The 13,122-nt window shown below is 48.2% G+C and overlaps 1 protein-coding gene across 1 annotated transcript in view; it reads right to left on the bottom strand.

The window, feature by feature from the left end:
• The window catches only part of LOC144173906 (low-density lipoprotein receptor-related protein 4-like), a 342,322-nt gene that overhangs the window by 79,674 nt on the left and 249,526 nt on the right, over window positions 1–13,122 (bottom strand). The window contains exons 3-4 of the mRNA XM_077702231.1: window positions 7,393–7,506; window positions 6,650–6,763 (exon numbers count right to left, since the gene is read on the bottom strand). Coding sequence (XP_077558357.1) covers window positions 6,650–6,763; window positions 7,393–7,506 — 228 coding nt within the window. The remainder of the gene's footprint in view (window positions 1–6,649; window positions 6,764–7,392; window positions 7,507–13,122) is intronic.

Below are 13,122 nucleotides of genomic sequence, written 5' to 3'. Positions count from 1 at the left end.
CTCGCTTGAAAACATTTTGGCCTAGGCCGACCGAATAAAGTATCTATACAAAGGTTCTGGAAAGATAACATCGCAGACATACTTAGTTAATTTTTTTCTCGTTGCAGTAGTCAAATATTTCATAGAAAATCGCACCATTAAAAGCTTGGTGGACATAATAATCTCTTTAAAGTATTCGTAAATGCCACTTTGGATGTTACTGGGCGATACCACGAGTTCGGGCAACGCCCGCGCTAGCCTTACTTGAAACGCAGAAAAGGGTCACATTGGTCATGAAAAAAAAAAAAAAAGCAAAAATCGGTGTACGAGCTGCCTCACGTACAAGTGGGCAATCCGGAGACCACCATCAGAACTTCGTCTAAAGAAATTCGCTCGACTGCACCTTTCCCAGTTAGATGCCCAGACAGATATCGCGATTACTGTGTGAAATTTCTGTACGCAACCGGATAGGCGTCGGCTTCATAACGCGAGGGACCCAGACGGTTCCAACAACAGGAAGCGTTTTTTTTTCTTTTGGGGCGTATTATGTGCCTTTGTGGAAGCCTAATGTGTAAAGTTGGCTTTCCTGCAGTGAATTTAGGTCGTAACGATTGATGGCACTGGTGAAACATAAAAAGCTTCGCTTTAAAAAAAAGGTTAGTGTAGCATGTTGTTGGGTTAGTTGGTGTTGCATTTTGAGACGAAAAACGGTGCGTAACGGACAGGACTATCGCCGTACTGTCTTTCTTCTCAGTCCCGTCCATTACGCACAGGTCTTCGTCTTAAAAAAAAGAAAAAAGAAACGCAGACAGAACACGATCAGGTTTTCATTTTCATAGCTCGGCTAAGGTGATGACCCCCGTCATATCGTACTACAGCGCAGCTACAGTAGCTTAGCGATACTTTTTGTCAGTGTCGGACACGACTAAGTCGTACGAGTACAGGGGACGTGGCTGTCTTCGTTTCCCCCTTGCAAACTATACATAAGCGAAGAAAAAAAAAACATCGGGGAAGAAACACCAGTCTCGTAACACCTTGTATCTTCTCAAAAATGCCTAAATGGCAAGGTTGGCAAATAATTTCCAAAATGTGTAATTGACCAGACACTTATCTGTTATAATAGCGTAAAAGTAGATAACCGCGAACAAGCAACAAAAAAAAAAAAAAAAAACAAAAATAACTAATTAAAACAGCTCACCCAGTACAGCCCAAAAGTAGCCCAGAAATAGCTCAATTTGGCTACTCGGGCTGTCCGTCCGTCGGTCCGTCCAACATACATAATAAATGTTTTTACCACCACCACCCCCGTTCGCTCATCTGTCTGTCTGTCTGTCTGTCTGTCTTACTGTGTGTGTGTCTGTCTGTCCGTCCGTCCGTCCGTCCGTCCGTCCGTCCATTCGTCCGTCCGTCCGTCCGTCTGTACGTCCGTCCGTCTGTCTGTCTGTCTGTCTGTCTGTCTGTCTGTCTGTCTGTCTGTCTGTCTGTCTGTCTGTCTGTCTGTCTGTCGGCAAAGCATGACACAATAAAGGCGCCATGCCTACGTCGTGCCTTTACAATTTAAACGATAATAGGCACTGTTTTTTTTTTTAATTTTAAATTCAGCCCACAGGTACGAGTCCCATAGGTGCAGATTGCATGCGCTCGATAATAGGACTACATGGGTGTACATGGACAATACAGGCCACACGAATTTCCGTTGTGCACGTCATAACACGTCACACCACACCAGGTCACGGGACGGTGAAATTCGCTCACTTTGTGCGATTGTGTGGTGGAGTGTGTGTGCGCAGCGGAGTAGCATAGCCGGCTTGTGTGGTGTGTAGGTGCAGAGGTGAGCCTTTGGAAATAATGCTCGCGCACTACTTTACAGTTTACTTTCAGGAGTTTCTGCGACGTCATATACACGCCTCGATGTCTTCGACCCACAGTTCCGTTTAAATATGCTGGAAGCAATACCCCTCCGGTTTGCCAAGTGTTTACAAGGGCCGAACAGTTCGCTCTTTAATTTCATGTCCCGTGGTTCGTCGCAGCTATGTATATTTTTTACAACGACATCACGCTTCTACGCGAATGAGCGCCAAGTTTCGAAACAAGGCATATCGGCTGGCCGATAGATTAACGACCTCCGAAGGAAGTCCACGTCAGAAATTTAGGATGACGTACAATGTCAAGGCGCACTTATTAGTAGCTCAAAGTAACAGTAACAGCTCTTTTCGGAAGGGTAGTCAGCGGCGCAAAACTTTTTTGCTGCTTTAGAAGGTCGACCTTTAACGAATGCACCGCGACGATCTGCCTCTACTCGAAACACCCCCCCGCACGCACATTTGTCTTCCCAGTGAGTGCATAAAGGCAGTCACCAATTGTTAATGTCTCTTGGCGCTCCTCCATTGGGCAATGTTCACCCTTTTTGACCTCCGAGTGTTGGGAAACAGCGATGCCGCAACATGAGCAAGAACTGCGAAGACGTCTAAATGTTCCCGAGTTGATCGTCTCCCTTTACCCGCAGCCCGAAGTCGCAGGGCGCTTGAGTCATTCTATCACAAGTGCTTTGTATCTCCTCGCACCCCCTTATCCCGTTCACGCTGCTGGTAATTTTGCCACTCTAACGAGCAAGGCCGGACAGCAGTAAGTAACCACACAAACAAACGTGCCGATGGCAGGAAAGTCCTCATCGATCACGTCTCTCGAACTTTCTTTTTTTTTTTAAATTAAGAAAGCCAGTTCATCTGGAAAAGCGAGTATACCCAGCGTTGCGTCATTTCAATAACAACAGCAAAAAAAATGTCCAGAATTCTGGCGCTCCTTGCTAGGGCATAGTTGCGACGTACCGTTTTAAATGTCCCGGAGGTTTTCACGCAGAAAGCCGCCTGCCTAATCTCCTTCTCATCTCTATCTTCATTAACTTTTCTGACAAAATCTTCTGTTCGAGTTGAAAAGTAAAAAAATAAAACATAAAAGTAATTTTTTTTTTCTGGAGAAGTTGCTGTCATGGGCCCCATTCTTCTGCCAAAGCTTCCGAAATCCGAGGCAACAGATAGCCCGCCTGTCGGCATTTCGTGCATTTCTCATCTTGTGCTCTTCTGAGTTACATAATGCGAAGTACACGCTTGAAGGGGCTTGATGTTCTTTCTACTTGCTCCACAAGACCTTGAACGTGTCTGAAATAACGTGTTGCGGATGTATTCTTAGAAGCAATTTGTCGTGCAGAGTCTCGAAAGTTTCTGTCCACGTAAAAGGTTAAAAGAAACTGGTACGAAAGGCGAGCTTGCCGTCGCCATTGCGACACAAGACCCTCAACAACAAGTTAGCCTTCTTCCCTTTGGTGACACCGACAGCCGGATCTCATTTGTTGGTCAAGGGAGTCCGGGCAATCCGCGCTAGAGATAAATCTGGCTTCAGGTGAAGAAGGAAAAGCTTGGCATAGAAAAGAAACGCCGACGCGAACTTCTGTCGTGGAGGATTACGGCTGGACAGTCTTTGTTTCAACCTCCAGAAAGGCAGGTTTTCTTGCGGAGATTTCGTTAGGCTCAGCCTTGGTGGCGGGCCCAATCTACAATTCGCCCAACCACGGCTCGAGCAATACGTTCTGGTTCCCAATTGAAGTCTGATAGGATTCTAAGAGCTCCTGGAGATCTTGCCTTTCCTGAGCGTAAGCCGCGGTGGTTGGAAGTTTTCCTCGGGTTTTCCTATTTTTTACGTCTGTTGACATCCATGCGCTGAAAGTGGCCTGACTCGGTAAAAAAGTAAACGCAAGAGCTAGAAACGTGGCCGTAGTGCGTAGACGCGTTTTGTGACGCGTTGTATGGATAGTTGTGGTTTCCGTGTAGGATCTCGTGATCTTTATCTCACTTTCCGTGCACCTTTCAGCGCCCGCCTCTTGTGGTGGTGGTGGTTGTTGGGTGGGACGAGGCGGGGTTAGCCTGGCTAGATATGGCGGCAATTGCTCCTCCCAAGCTCCTCCTAATTAGTCTATGTCAGGGTCCTTTCACCACGAGTTCGCCAGTTCCGTCTCCTGAAGAAAGCTTAGTAGAAGGCGCGACACGTTCCTGCGCAGTATTCAATTACCCATTGGGAAGACAATGTGGTCCAGGGTGTGGTGTGAGGCTGCCAACTTTCGAACTGCTGAGAGCATTGCAGTCCACTCGACGTCATGCTCTGGGAAACACATTACGTAGTTGTGTACATTTCCTATCACTGCACATGACGAACACAGAGGCGATCGCACGAGGCCCACCTTGAATAGCCATGCTGGGGTCTTCGCTGAGCCCGTTCGAATGCGGTACAGCAATGTTGCCTCCGATCTCGTAAGCCCCTTTGTGACGCAAGGATAATGATAGGGATCTCCCAAAGACTTGAAATGTTCGACGACTGTTCGCATGAAGTCGTTCCAGTGATGGGCGGAAACCTTGACAGTCGGTGAGAATTGCAGCGCGTTCTGTGCCAACTGATCAGCGGTCTCATTGCCCTTGACGCCAACATGGGATGGAATCAATTGAAAGCGCACATTAAAACCCTTGCAGCTGAGTTCTTGCACAAACCGTAAGGAACGGTGACAGACCATTTTTGTGGGGATCCCACGCTGCAAAAGTTGTAGTGCTGCTTTTGAATCAGTCAGAATTACAACTTCCTGCGACTTATATGACTTAAGTTTCCTCAAAGCAGCCGCGATGGCAATGCACTTGGATTCGGTAGTGGACACCACATGATCCAGGCATGCTGCGCAGGAAACCTGGTAGTCAGGAATTACATACTAGGGGAAACCAGTGCTGGAAGAGCAATAATAAGGCGGCTTCGAACAAGGATGGCCTCTCATGCGTGCACTGCTCTTAACACTCTGAGAACATTGCGCCATCAGTAGCCGGGGAACCTTCCCATCTCAATGCCGCCATGGTCTTACGAGAGCCTTCAGTGTCAGCTACATGTTCCTCACATGAGAGTCAAGCGGAATAAGCCAGTGTAAGCAGAGTAAAGCACGTTGTTGGGCTAGTTGGTGTTCCATGATAACAATAAAACTGCTTTTTTGTTGTCCTCTTCTGTTGTTGTCCTCTTCTTCCGTCCCGTCCTTGTGCGCAGTTTTATTGTTATCAGTGTAAGCAGCCACATTTTTGGTTCTTGAACATTTGGAGAACTCTTATCCCAATCACCTTCAAATTTTTGCGGATGGCTCAGTCAATCCGTACAGGGGGGTTAGTGCAGCATCCGCCTCTTAGCGGCCCATAACTTGTACAAAAGCAAGGAATTCCTGGTGGTGATCTTGTGTCAGAAGCAGCAAAAGTTCGAGATAAAATAATTTTGCAGCGTAACTGCCACGCAACAGCTGGTGCGGCCTTTCTGTAGAACTGCATGGTGAGGTCCCCCGCGAATGAATCTTTTATATGCAGTGCATGATCTTGGGTTAAGTAGCATTGGACGCACACTGAGGTAGTAGCGGCAGCACAATCTTCAAAATATGTCCTCGTAATTCCAATGCATGCCACTCTCTTCAAAATCGCAGGAGGAGGTAGCGCCGTAGCAGACGTCTACATTTTCTTTGCCTCAGCCTCTGAAACGACGCTTTACATTTATAAGCGATGTGACCTTCAACTATCTCGAAAAAGAAATAATTCGTGGCCTGCAATTGTTGCCGTGGACCTCGGGCCAGGCCTGCGGTCGCTTTTTAATTAATGCGAGCTCAGAAGAAAACAAATTACCAAGCGATCAAAGGTCGTGCGTTTTTAGCCTTGTGCTGCTTTCGCTATTGTTTGATCTAAACAGCTTCGAGTTTTCCACAGCGATATTTGACTGTTGCTTGATGTTACCATCCTGAGCTTCCTTAAACTTTTTGCCTTTCAAAAGAAAAGACGTCAGCTTTAACGAGCGCTTCCCACCCAATTTAAGACAGACCACCTTGTAACCATATTAGAAGCTTGATCCACGGTTCTCCTTTTCGCGCCAACAGATACTACGGTCGCACTTTTATATGAGCTTTTGCAGCGCCTGAGTCAGTTAGAATAGAAGAAGAAAGAAGATTGACCTTCGATTTAAAGGTTCGGAACTTTAGAAGACTGTTGATTCCCCCCAAAATATTACATTGCAGGCTGACCTTGTCTGCCGCGTGTTCCAACTGCGCAATTGTTCAGTGTTGCAATTTACTAATGTAATATAATCTTTTTTGCTCTATGCTTTTCCAAGTCTTGAAAGTTTTAGTTATCTATCTGGTTGGTTTGGTCATCCACCTTAAGCCTTCAGCGCATCGTAAAGTCCTTGTCAAGAGTTTCTGGGCCGTGCCAAAAATTTACAGCCCACAGATTTCAGCAAGGAAGCTTAGCTGTCACTTGAGACTGAGAAAACCAGGGAAGCAACTTCTTACGGGCACAAAATGTTTAAGCTGCGCCACAACTTCGATCTTCACTGTGAATTCTTTGGCACCACTAACATTTTCGCGTTAGCCTAAAACTTTTGAGAAGGCCTGTATATACATATCGTTGCAGAAATGATTTGATTGATTGATTGTGGGGCTTAACGCGCCGACGCTATACAGGCGATGAGACACGCTGTAGTGGAGGGCTCCTGAAAATTTTGACCACCTGGGGATCTTTAGCGTGCGCCGAAATCACGAACACACGGGTGTTTTCGCTTTTCGCCTCCATCAGAACGCTGCAGAAACCGTCAATGGAAATGGCCAACTCACGGCAGATCTCGTCACTGGTGTCCGTGCAGTCATCGTAGCCGTCGCACTGCCAGGACTTGGGGACGCAGCGCCCGTTCTCGCACTCGAACTCGTCGTGAGTGCAATTGCGAGGCGCTGCATCGGAAAAGAAAGAAATTAAATCGTTTCAAGAAACATATTTTTTTCATCTCAACAAAGAGAACACAACTCGGTTCGTTATTTCCCTAGCATCGCAGGCCTATCATGGATAGCAATCCTCGCTGCAGAATTTAGCTCAAGTGGTCGTCGAAATCTGGCCTACAGAAAATAAAATTCGCCTAAGTAACGAGAAGAATTAAGAAAAGAGAGAAAAGCCTTCCCCACAATTTGACTGCGCTTTTTTCGTAGTAAAGTTGAGCGTAGATTTAAACGTCGCTCAATACGAGACCTCTTCCTCGGACAAAAATAAAGATTATATGATACAGAAGCAGCTTATGCTACGCACCCTTCGCATGTGACCTTTCAAGAGGCAACAGCACGGCATATGGTAAGGAGCGACAAACGTCGTCACGTCATTCGCGGTATAGGGAAGGAGAAATGTCACCTGAGGGCTAAACACGAGATAAGATACCCTCCTCTACGATGACAACCAAGCGCTCATCGAGAACCGACGATAAGCCATACAAGTAGATGTTTATGCTGATTATATTCACTTGGGAGCGCCTTTACGTCTCCCCTCATTGAGGTTTACCTTCCTTCGCTTAGCATTCACGAAGGCCGCTTACCGCAGTCGGCCTCATCGCTTCCGTCGGTGCAGTCCTTGTTTCCGTCACACCACTGCGGTTTGGGGACGCAGCGGCCGTTGTGGCACAGCGCCTCTTCCGGCTGACAGATGGGGGCTGCGAGGGAAGAGGAAAGCACGCGTGACCGGGAGCACAGAGTTGCGGGCACTGACAGCCGAGTTGAGGACGGAGTGCCGAATCGAGCGCACACCGTCTGCCCTCCTGCTTTCGCCTCGCAATATATACACTCGGAAGAAAGGAAGCCCTCTTGCTAAAACGTCAGTAAACTTTTATTTTTTCCGTGTTTTTCTTGTGTGCCTGTACTTACCTCATTTTTTGCTTCCAGACTATATGATTGTCCCTGAGGAAGGAAGTTTCACTTCCGAAACTGTTGGACTAATTTATAAGAAACAAGTTAACCGCAAAGTTGTTCATATCTTTTAGCTGAACGTTTCTTCTGGCCCGTTGCAAAACTAATCGAGATATATATATAAGGTGTATTGCAAGTGGTGGAGGTAAGCTCCTTCGATCCCGTGTACCTCGACCCCCGGCCTACCCCTGGAGCTCTGCTCAGGTCGGCGCAAGGCGCAAGAAATCACTATGACGCAAGGTGGCCCCACCGATGTGAACGCCGCCATGGGTGCTCCCCCGGCGAGTTCATCGGCGCCAGCCTGGACAATAACCTGCCGGCAGCGGTTATAACCCCGGTCTTTTACTGGGCTTCCCCATGAGGACGTGGAGGACTGGCTGGATAATTACGAGTGAGTCAGCTCCTTCAATCGATGGGACGATTCCTTCAAGCGGAGGCTTTTACCTTGACCTAATAGCAGAGACATGGTACCACAACAATGAGCGCGACTTGCCTGACGGGCAGCGCTTCACATCGGAGCTGCGCCGAGTCTTCGGCGCGTCATCTATGCGTACCGAAGCCGCCAAGAAGAAATTGGACGAGCGCGTGCAACGTCCTGGTGAGTCCTACACGTCGTACATTGAGGACGTCATCGCCTTATGCCGCCGTGCGGATACAGACATGACGGAGGAAAGCCGAGTGCGCCATGTCCTCAAAGGAATTTCCCCCTTGGCATTTAACGCGCTGGCCGCACAAAACCCCACCACCATTAACCAGATTGTCACGACGTGCCAGCGCCTCGACGACCTCCAGTCACTACGTCGGCAGGACATCGGTGGATTGTTACCGCCGTAGACCACCTCACTCGCTACGCGGAAACGGCTTCTGTTCCCACAGGCTGCGCTACCGAGGTGGATGAATTCTTTTTGAAGAATATTTTCTTACGCCATGGACCTCCCCGAGTTCTTCTTAGCGACCGAGGTCGTGTATTTCTTTCTGACATGCTTGGAGAGGTTCTCCGCGCAGCCGAGACTGTTCACCGCACTACGTCGAGCTCCTAAAACTAACGGCCTGACCGAACGGTTCCTCCGCACCCTTTCCGACATGATTTCTTCTTACATTCAACCGGACCACAAAAACTGGGACAGTATTCTTCCGTTCGTCACGTACGCATATAATACCGGCGTTCAAAGTACTACATGATTTTCGCCATTTTTCCTTGTTTATGGCCGCCAACCAGCTTCTGTTCTTGATACGTCTTTCTTGTCCGCACCAGTACTTCCAAGAACCAACATTCCCGATGAGTTCATTTCTGGACTGGATCATACCCGTCATCTAGCTCGTGTGAGGACAACAGCTACACAAGAAGAGCGCAAGACCAATTATGACGCCACGCACCGCGTTGTCTCCTTCAAAGCTGGTGATCAAGTTCTGCTGTCTACTCCCCTTCGTGCCCCAGGACTTTGTGAGAAGTTCTTGCCCCGCTACATCGGACCTTACACCATTGTAGAGCAGACTCCCCCGTGAATTACCGAGTGACCCCCAACGCTAGTGTCACCGGCCGTCGTTGTAGACCCGAGATCGTGCACGTTTCCCGGTTCAAGCCATTTTTAAGTGCAATGCACTCCTTAAGCGACCCTGAACCTGCGTCCACCGGCGATGTCCGCGCACGTTGAGATGGGCGCGCGCAGCCTGGCCGCTGACATGGCACATACCCACGTGGGGGATTGGCCAGGAATCTCCTCGTCTTCCTTGGCAACGGGGGGAAATGGGCGCGCGCTGCCTGGCCGCTGACATGGCACATACCCACGTGGGGGATTGGCCAAGAATCGGGCGTGAGAAGGGCTAATGCACCCGCTTAAAGGAGTACTGACACGAAATTTCAAAGCTGAGATCCGCTCTAGCAATCAAGTACAACGACAACACAAATAGGTGTCTGTGAATAAATGCATCTTTCTTTCTTTGTAGTTGTGTGTGTGTGTGTGTGATCTCTCTTTCGCGAACATTACCGAACCGCGCAAATTCAACTCGTGCATTCGCACTTTCACATTCTTCCCCTCGGGGAAATGCGGGGAATTTTTTCTCTCGGTCTACACACTCTTAGCGCCCGAGCCGGCCGCTCCACAAAGGGGGGGGGGGGATATTGTGAGCGCTGGTTAGTGCCCCGACATCAGAGGAATGTGCGTCCGCACAATCCCCCGGTAGTTGTACACAAACGGTATGTGCGAAGTACTAGCAGAAGGGTATGCGCCAGTGGACTCGTACTCCGGAGGCCTGTCTTCCACATGCAATCATGCTTCATCATCGTCATCAGTTGTCTATCATCATCAACGCCCGTCTTGGTTGTTCTCTGGGGCTCGCTCCCTGTCACGTAGGACAAGGCTCGCCTAATAAAGACGTTCCCCAAGACTACTGGTGCGCGCCTTACAATATATATATATATATGTATATATATATATATATATATATATATATATATATATATATATATATATATATATATATATATATATATATATATATATATATATATATATATATATATATATATATATTGTGGTGCGAAAGACGAGCAAGTGGCGCGCAGCCACCATGCGAGCACTAACGAACAACGGATAAGCACAACAACATTCAGCATTGTATTTGTGATTGGCGCACGCTCGCTCAAGGGGACTGACCACCTGGGTTGTACAGATGACGACGAGGCAACAGGGTGAGCCTCGCAGCGGCATCGTCATCGGCGTGAAGCTCGTGGAGTTCTCGAAACATTCTGCCGGCTGGACCACCGATCCGTTTGCCGTTTGCCACTTCTGAGTGCCCCTCCTTCCTTCCGCTGTCGAGGCAATAAACCCGCATTACAATATATATATATATATATATATATATATATATATATATATATATATATATATATATATATATATATATATATATCTGAAGAAAGCAAGTATCTTTGCTGAAAGGTTGGCAACAATCGTGCATTTACCTTGTTCGAAGTTTTTCTGTTCTTGTGTTCTCTACCATTTCAAAGTTCTACTGCTCCCTATATATATATGAGAGAGGAAAGGAAGAGAGTAGGGCTAGAGAGAACTCATGGGAAATGCAATCTCACACTGTACAAAAAAGCATCCTTTTTTTCGGTGACAGATGGTATGACGAACGTAATTTTTATACCTCCTGTGGATCACGTAAAGGCCATCGAGCAGCCTTCTGTGAAGGCCTTTGAGGTTTTTCTGGGATTATGGGTTGAATTAATGGCCAGATGATCTAAGGAAGTATGCTGCAGTATCAGAGTAGCCGCCAGTGATTGATACATAAAACGCCGGCAATTGTTGCACTGAGCCGTATGTCAACGAGTTTGATGTCCCCAAGTTTGGACTTCAAATGAAAAGGCGCTCATTTCATCCGCCTGTGGGCCGGTTGCGTAGTGCGGGGTGGGTGAATTACTCGGAACACCCTGAACGTACCGGCCGAATAGAGCTCCTTTCCGTTCGATTTCCACGCGAAAAGCCTGTAGCCCGGTTTTTTGTCGTTTCGTCAATAGTTTGAGGCCATAAGTCTCAACAACAGCCCGAGGCTTTTATCCAGACACGTCGTTCCCTGTCATGTTGCAATTGTTCTGTGTACGCCGCCACTTCTCGAATCAATCTCGAGAGAAGATACCCAAGAGTTGTGTCAGTCCTCACCCGATGCCAGGAGCGAGAGCTCTCCTGAACTTCCTTTTTTTTGAGTATGCCCCGACGGGAAACTCTGCAGGTGAAGTTCTTGTGATGTGGCAAGGCTCCTTTGTCTATGCATGCATGCAAAATTTTAGATGCCACGCTCATGGATTTGCATCCTGTTTTCCCTACCATCTTGTACTTTACCTTCGTATCCCATTGAAACCTTTGGCCTGCTCTGAGAACCTGCGTGCGGGTTATCGAAGTGGCCCTGTAGAAATCGCCGTGGTCTAGACACTGCATTTAAAGAAATCGTAAACAAAGGGTTTCTGCGAACTGTGAGAGGAGAGGACGGGAATAGAAGGGAGGAGGCGAAGCGTCACACTTAACAGCACTCGTCCCAGGAGTACAACTAGTAAAGGCGCGTTCCCACTAGGCCGACTCGACGGCGACGACGACGCGACGGCGACGCCGACGAGTCGCCAAACCATCGGCCAACTGCCGAGTTGACCGACCGCGCTGTGATACTACGCCGACGGCGACACAAACACGTCGGCCGATGGAAAGTCGCCGTAGTGTGACTGACTCGCCGACCGAAGACGCCAACAAAACCGGTCGTCCGACCGGTCGCCGGACGCGTCGTCGGGAATCGACCGAGAAGCGAAAACTGCTCCCCGACAACATTCGTGCCGCAATGAATGCGGCTCTATTTTGATAGTTTCTGGAGTGTAATAAACTCAGTAACGTCCATGAAGCCCATACAACTCAATACTAGCGCTAATGCAATCCGTATTTTGGCGTTCGACGCTTCGGCCGTGCTCTTCGGCGACGCCGCTACCCCGGAGCTGCAACCTGCAAATGCGTGTGCGATCGGCTCGCCTGTAGAAAATGTAAGGCCAGTTTCGTGCAGAAGAAGAGTTACGTAGGGTAATTTGGTAATAAGGCATCAATATCGGCCAAGGTTTTTCATGGGAAACGTAAAACCAAAGTACGGCAAACACTATCCCCGCAGTGGGAAATCGCAGTCGCAGCCGTGCGCACACATTATTGCGAGCGCTTTCGCGAAGCAGCGGAGTTGAGGCGATAAGCTATTGTGGGGGCTTCGGGGAACCTTGCTGTGCAAGCCCTATTTAAGAAATTTCAGTTTACCAGCCAGGAATTCTGTAAACCAGCTAGTAAACACCGACGTATGACACGGAAGGATGGGCCTCTATCTATTACCCAGGTTATTTCGCTACGGACAACGCCTCCTGCTGCGGAGCACTATTTGGGCAGTGGCGCAGTGCACTCGCGCGTCGCGCCGGTGTGCTCAGGTTGGGGGTTCAATTCCCGGCGGGGTGAATTTTTTTTTTTTTTGTGCGTGTGTGTGTGTGAGCGGTTGTTTAGGGGGTATGGTTTGCGCATCCAATTTGGGAATCGCGTGATTTTGAGAAGAAACCAACTTTGCAATGAAATATTTCCTTCGAAACAGCGAGTGGCGTCTTGAGCCACAACAATTATTTTCCCTTTTCTTAATCGCACCGTGTTTCTAGAAAATGCGGTACCATGGTGCAAAGTAAGGCCTTCTCCATTAGAGGAAGTAAAATTTCTGCTGACGTACGCACTAATTTATATGCATATTTTACGTGCTACAGAGGTCTTTTCGCCGGGGGTTAACATCCATATTATTACTGCCGCGGCAGCAGCGCACAGCTCTTTTTTCTTTGTCCGTAATCTAACAAGAAG

Source organism: Haemaphysalis longicornis, unplaced genomic scaffold (assembly GCF_048455015.1).
Source record: "Haemaphysalis longicornis isolate Haplotype H1 unplaced genomic scaffold, Haemaphysalis longicornis Haplotype H1 scaffold_3, whole genome shotgun sequence".
NCBI lineage: Eukaryota > Metazoa > Arthropoda > Arachnida > Ixodida > Ixodidae > Haemaphysalis > Haemaphysalis longicornis.
Note: the sequence above shows the minus strand (reverse complement) of the source record. Positions and strands in the feature narration are given on the sequence as shown.